General features: G+C 50.4%; 1 protein-coding gene across 1 annotated transcript in view; it reads right to left on the reverse strand.

Annotated features, from left to right (window-relative positions):
* Positions 1 to 7,500, reverse strand: part of LOC134087921 (cadherin-4-like) — a 325,999-nt gene that overhangs the window by 39,099 nt on the left and 279,400 nt on the right. The window contains exon 9 of the mRNA XM_062541767.1: positions 7,397 to 7,500. This exon is cut by the window's right edge and continues 34 nt beyond it. Coding sequence (XP_062397751.1) covers positions 7,397 to 7,500 — 104 coding nt within the window. The remainder of the gene's footprint in view (positions 1 to 7,396) is intronic.

A 7,500-nucleotide genomic window follows, 5' to 3' on the forward strand; every position in this document is an offset into this window, starting at 1 on the left:
AACATAAAGAGAAACAAAAAAACACACAAACCCACACTGGGAAGAATAGAGGGTAGGCTGTGGATATATTTGGCATGGGGTGGTGTGTGTGTGTGTGTGTGTGTGTGTGTGTGTGTGTGTGTGTGGGACTGCGCTGGAGTGCTGGGAGTCCAATCAGACGTGGCGTAGCCGGTGCCCACGTACGCCGGCTGCCCACTCAAGCCGCCTCTCTCCGCAGCTCAGCGCCCCGACGAGAGGCTCTTTCACGCTCCCTCAAGAAAAGCCCTCGCTCCCCGGCAAGGACATCCATTATCTCCGTTTAACACCGCTAAGCGAAAAGCCCCCAAAGCGCCCGCTAGCCTCGGCCCAGAGCTAGGATCACCCAAGCCCAGGTCCATTACTGGCTATACGCCGTTCTGCTGGGGGAGAGAGAGAGAGAGAGAGAGAGAGAGAGAGAGAGAGAGAGAGAGAGAGAGAGAGAGAGAGAGAGAGAGAAAGAGAGAGAGAGAGAGAAAGAGACAACCACACAGATGGAGGGGAAAAACAAGTGTAGGGTAGAGAGAGAGAAAGAGAAAGAGAGAGGAGTGCACTGCAGCCCTGAGATTTGAACATATGGGATCTTCAGTCAAGCTGCACCAGCCCACGATGGCTTCCCAGTGAGGGGCGGTGCGGAGCGGAGCGGTGTGGAGCGGTTGTGTCCCAAAGCGGAGCTGCTCTCTGATTAATGTAGAGTGCAGCTTTCCTTGCTGCACCTCGTGGCCCTGACATTCTCCATTTGGAGGGTTTTGAATGAACAACCCCCGCGGATCAGCGCCGTGTTGGGGGGAGAGCCAAAATAACTCGCCTAATTGACTGTTTCCCGAGGATTAGGCTGTGTGGAGTGGCAGTGATCTTTGGAAGACGTTTCGAGATGGCGGCATTAAGCTAGCGGAATGGATCGCCCGCATTAAGAATAGAGAGCACTGCCTATAAAGATCTATTGTTACAGAACACACCTCTTTACAGAGAAAAAGAAGTGTTCTAGGTGTCAAAAAACTATAAAACTATAAAATCATACGATGGCTCTCCCATGTAAAACTATTTGTGCATGAGTAATATGTCTCTCTCTCCCTCTCTCTCTCTCTCTCTCTCTCTCTGTCTGTGATATGAGAGCACACTCTGCCTCTCTCCTTACTCATTCACTTATCTTAGCCTATTTATGGTCTGTGCTCCATCTTTCTCTCCTATTGTTTTTTTTTCTTTTAAAACCCATTTTCCCTCCCAGCTCTCTCACTATATCCGCTTCATTCTCCTGCTGCTGTGCCGGAGCCTTTCTCTCTCCCGATCCCACTCTGCACCAAAGGCAGCCCTGCTCCCGACTCTCTTATTAATTAGACCCTCACTAATGAAAGGGATCAAATACTACCGCCATGAATACTGCTAAAGTGCATATGCCAGGGTGTTCTATTCAAGGACCAAGAGGAGAGTTGGCAAAAGTTGCCTCTTTGTTGAAAAAAATATGGCTTTAAAAATACATACCAAAGCACATCACTCAACCAGACCTGACGCATAAACCTAAAGCTAAAGCTAACACCCATACGTAGACAAAAGAAAGACTGCAATGACGGGAAAGGCTTGATAAAAGTTAAACGTAACAACCTAAGAACGTTCTGTGTTGCTTGTTCACTCCGGCTGGGCTGAGGCATGTGAGACCTTCTCTCTCATGTGACTCGGCTCACCACCTGCATAACAAAAAGCCAACAGCTCAGCTCACACAGGGGGGGGAAACGCAACTGGATGCGTCCGTCGATGTGAGTGAGGCCACCTCTGGCTCTCCCACCCGTTTTCGGGGAGCCCCTTGAAGTGCGACAGGGGGGAGGCATGAGGAAATCAATCCGCGGTCGTGAGTTACACGCGGTGACCTTCCTCCCCTCCCCCGCACCCCTCTCCTGCTGGGCCGACGGGAGACTTCACAGAAAGAGAATAACAGAGAAGGGAGACTGAGAGGGAGAGAGAGACAGAGAGAGAAAGAGAAGGAGAGATAGAGAGAAGGAGACGCCTGTGCGAACAGGCTTCTTGCCCTCCTACAAGAGATTAATTAACATCTCTGAATAATTTACCAAAGTCAATTTGATCTCCACTCCTTTCGCTTTTCGCTCTCAAGGCTCACGGGGCACAGACAGAAACGCTTTCAAAGAAAGAAGGCCGAGGAGGGGGGGAGGTGTGGGCGACGAGAGAAGGAGGAACGCGAGAAGAAAAAGAACCAGCGGAGAAGTGGAGGGAGAAAAGCTCGCCGAGTGTGAGACATGGAGGAAGAAACGGCGGCGAGAGCGGCGAGTGAAACCGAGAGTGTTGCTCCACAAAGGCGGCTTTCCCCGTAATTGCCTCGAGTTTACAGATGATAATATCGCATTAGCAAGCGTAAGGTCAAGGCTCGCTCGGAGAGAAGAGGGGGCCATCCTAATCCTAAACTCCTTTTTCTGGGATGAAAAAGAAACCTACACAAAGGGGAGAAAGAAAGATGAGCAATGGGAACACAGAGGGAAGAAAGAGTTGTGTGAAGAGAGGAGAAAAGAGAGGGTAGAAAGAGTTGTGTGAAAAGAGACTAGAGAGAAGAAACTAGAGGGTAGAAAGAGTTGTGTGAAAAGAGAATAGAGAGCAGAAAAGAGAGGGTAGAAAGAGTTGTGTGAAAAGAGAATAGAGAGAAGAAACTAGAGGGTAGAAAGAGTTCTGTGAAAAGAGACTAGAGAGAAGAAAAGAGAGGGTAGAAAGAGTTGTGTGAAAAGAGAATAGAGAGAAGAAACTAGAGGGTAGAAAGAGTTGTGTGAAAAGAGAATAGAGAGCAGAAAAGAGAGGGTAGAAAGAGTTGTGTGAAAAGAGAATAGAGAGAAGAAACTAGAGGGTAGAAAGAGTTGTGTGAAAAGAGGATAGAGAGCAGAAAAGAGAGGGTAGAAAGAGTTGTGTGAAAAGAGGATAGAGAGGAGAAAAGAGAGGGTAGAAAGAGTTGTGTGAAGAGAGGATAGAGAGGAGAAAAGAGAGGGTGGCTATCAGAGGAGGGTTGGCTGGCCCTTCTGTAGCAGCGCTGTGTGGATGCTCCAGTGAGGAGCCGGGGCTTCATGTGGAGGCGCAGAACACAAAGCAGGAGGTGAAGCTCAGCGTGGAGGAAGAACACCTCCCTCACCCCAGCACCACAAACAGTCTCTTTCAGTCTCCTGCTATCTTTACAAGGCAAACACCTCACTCCTCAAGAGCAATCAAACACACTAACACACACACACACACACACACACAGTCACTATCAGTCTCCTGTCTTTACACACATGCACACACATACACACACATGTCTGGCAACATATACAAAACAAAAACACATATAATCACATAGATGCAGGCAGCACACTTATCCTGCCAAAAGACTTCTCCCTAAACACAGTGCTAACCATGCCATCCAGACGTCCATTAATGGGGTAAACAGCGTCCAGAAGGGGGAGGAGAGGGTTTGTTGATTGGGCTGGCGCTTAGGCAATGTGGACGTTGGCTGACCAGCGATGCCAAACCCATCTGTGTGAGACGCGGACAGGTGGCGAGGGTCTTCCTGTGCCACCGCGAGACCACGAGGGCCAAGGAACCATGACACCATTAGATCATGGGTGCCCTCCATGCCACCCACTCCCCTCATACACACACAGGGTCAGAGGGGACAGTAGGGCTGGACGGCCACTGAATGGTCAGCCTTGGACCATAGGGCCACAATGACTACAGTGGAGAAGGAGAGAGGACCTGGGTCATATATCCCACCCCTAACCACTCCCTACCCCTTCAACATGTCTCCCCTCCTTACCCTCACTCATTCCTCTCTCTCTCTCCCTCTCTCTCTCTCTCTCTCTGTGTCTGTGACGATGGCCGTGTTAACAAGCTTGTTCACCTGTGTGTGCTAAGCATTTTCCTCCTGCTGTGCAGCCGAGAGAGCAAACAGACCCAGTCATTAGCTTGGTTCAGCCCCAGGGTGGGAGAAACAAGGGACGGTATGGCATGTGTGTGTGCGTGTGTGTGTGAGCAAGCATCTGTGTGTGTGTGTGTGTGTGTGTGTGTGTGAGTGGCATCTTAACGAAGGGCGAGGGGTTAATGAGACAGAGAGACGGCCGGGACCCCCCGCCTACCTAGGGGCCTGTCCCAATTCAGACAGCAGTAAAGAGGCAGGCCATCCCCATCTGTCCCATCTCTTGCTCTCCTCTCCTCCCCCCCCCCTCTCTCTCTCTCTCTCTCCCTCTTGCTTGCTCTCTGTTTCTCTCACTTCATCTCTGCTCAAAGGACTTCTTGCTGCCCTTCTACACATCCTCGACTTTGTTTGTTGTCCTTTCGCTAACACCTCTCTCTCTCCCTCTCTCTCTCTCTCTACTCCCTCTCTCCTTTGCAGGGGAGGTCATGCTGGTAATTAGCGGGCAGTGAGGTGCTGGGCGCTCCCCTCGGTGGGTTGATGAATCGGGCAGGCGGCGGGCGGCGGGCGGCTTGAGAGGGCGCGGGCCGCCCCAGCACTGCCTCTCAGGAAGCTTAACAACCTCATTCTCATCCCCCTCCTCCTCCTCCAGCCCGCACCATCACAGGGATTAATGGGACAACACCATTCTCTCTCTCTCTCTCTGTCTCTCTCTCTCTCTCCATCTCTCTCCCTCTCCATCTCTCTCCCTCTCTCCACTTCTCTCTCTCTTCATCTCTCTTTTTTCTCTCTCATCTCTTTTCTCTCTCTTTTTTTAACCTCCTCCTACCATTTTCTTTGTTACTATATCTACTTCTCGGCCTCCTCTGCCCCCCAACCCCCCTCTATCTCTATCTCTCTCTCTCTCTCTCTTACTTTTTTCCTCTTCTTTCTCTTTATTCATTGTCAACGCCTGCTTCAAGGTGAAAAATACATCTCTACATTTTAAAGTACATGCCCTTAAACCAATGTTTTAAATCATTTAATTTAGAGGAATTCATTATAGACTTATAACACTACCTGGAAGACTCGTATCAGTGTGCTACTGTGACAATTACACTGAGAAGCTCCAGCACCTACTGTATGAGCTCCTCTTGCTAAAAAAGGAGGTGAATGTGTGTGAGTGTGGCTGTGTGGGTGCTTGCTCTTTTCTCTCCTCTTGGCCTCCCTCTTTCCCTCCCTCCCTCGCTCTTCTCCTCATCCCCTCCTCCCTTCTTTATTCTTCTAGGACGGTGTTGACGCCTCCTTGCTTCCCTCTCTCGCTCAGCAACGCCGGCGTTCACTCACACACCGTCTCACTCCATCCGTCGGGATAACAAATGACCCTTCGGAGTTTTCTCATTCCGGGCCTATCACCAGGTACACCGCTACTCACCCCCCCTCCCCCAACACACACACACACACACACACACACACACACAACACACACACACACACACACACACACACACACACACACACACACACACACACACACACACACACACACACACACACACACACACACACACACACACACACACACACACACACACACACACACACACACACACGCATCTCCCTGCTACCACCCACCACCCCCAGGACTTCTTCACTCTCCACCCCGACACCGCCCGCCTCCACCCCCCCACACCACTTCCAGGGGAATGGGTATCATTTACTCTGCCACCAACCGCTAGTGTCAGAGACCTGGAGGGCAAAGAGGGGGGATGGAGAGTATTAAACATGCCCTCACAGACAGACACACATGCACGCACGCGCACACACACACACACACACACACACACACACACACACACACGCACACACACACACACACACCACTAGGAAAAAACACTGACATTCACAGATTTACAAATTCATACGCACAGATGGACATATTCATCCCCAACGACACACACGCACACACACACACACACACACACATGCATGCACGCACTCATGCATGCACACACACAGAGACACACACAGACACACACTAGAAAAAACATAATCTTAGCCATGCACATACTCATTCATTCACACACACACACACACACACACACGCACACTCCAGAGACAGAGCAGAAACACAACATGTGATCCTCTAGCTGAGCGCTCGAGGGAGATATGAGACCAGCAGGTGATGAGAAGAGAGAGAAAAGAGGAGAAGGAGGAGGAGGGGGGGAGAACATCAAGAGAAGATGGACGCCACACCTCTCAGCATCGCATGAGCACTGCAGCATAATGATCTCTCATCCTTCACCATTTCTCACCAGTGTTCACTTAGAGACAAAGCTGGACGTGTGTTTCCTGCTGTAGGCTGACCTTTAATCACATAGTCATCATCATTACCATAATCATCACTGGGTGACCATTAGCACACACTACTGCTGGCACCTGACCTCGCTAACTGATGCTTTGTGTGTGTGTGTGTGTGTGTGTGTGTGTGTGTGTGCGCACGCACATGTGTGTATAAAGATCAGTTTTTTGGCTTCTTTTCTCCATACGTTCACTGAGAGCCATGTTTTCCATTATCATTATCAACCGTCTCCTTAGCAACAGTCCCACTGGTGATGCAGTGGAACACAATGTGTGTGTGTGTGTGTGTGTGTGTGTAATGATGGGAGTGGAATGATGAAAAGTTTGTGTGTGATGTGTGTGTGTGTGTGTGTGTGTGTCTGTCTGTATGGTTTGTATTATAAAAAGAAGATTGTGTTCTCCCATGTGCCCTTCTCTGCTAATGTCACAGGCCTAACAAGGACATTGCGTTCCTCCTCTCTGTCTGTTTCTCTCTCTCTCTTTTTCACTCTCTCTCTCTCTCTCTCACACACACACACACTCCAACACACTCCCGTAAACACAAACACACCCCAGTAAACTTCCCTGTCATTCTGACCTGACTCACTGCAGCCCATGGTAAATGCGGGTGAGTCATCCGTAAGCCTCTGCGTTTGAACTGGCGGGGGGAGACGGAGAGATGCGGGGGAGGAGGCCGAGTTGTTAGAGAGGGATTAGGCACGGAGAGCTATCTCGCTTTCCTCCCCATCCCTCTCTCTCTCCCTCTCTCCGTCTCTCTCTCTCTCCCTCCTTCCTTTTTCTCTCTGGCTCGTCTTCCTCTTTTTCACCTGTGGGCTCTGGCTGTCCCTCTTGATCTGGCATGCACAGGCACAAACAGCTTTTCCTTTTTTTCCCCCCCCAGCCTCGAGTGGCGACTCACGCGCTCCAGCCCCCGAGAGGAGAGTTTGTTCCGAGAACTTACTTCAACCAGGCAGTGGCACAAAGACACACACACACACACACACATATATGCACACATGCTCTCTCTCTCTCTCTCTCTCTCACACACACACACACACACACACACACACACACACACACACATATGCACACATGCTCTCTCTCTCTCTCACACACACACACACACACACACACACACACACACACACACACAAACACACACACACACATGCACACACTCACCGTGCTATCGGTCAGCTCCGGTGCGTTGTCGTTGATATCGATGACGGTGATGATGGCAGTGGCTGTGTTGGACAGACCGTAACTTTGGGCGCCTTCCATATCGG

Source organism: Sardina pilchardus, chromosome 7 (assembly GCF_963854185.1).
Source record: "Sardina pilchardus chromosome 7, fSarPil1.1, whole genome shotgun sequence".
NCBI lineage: Eukaryota > Metazoa > Chordata > Actinopteri > Clupeiformes > Clupeidae > Sardina > Sardina pilchardus.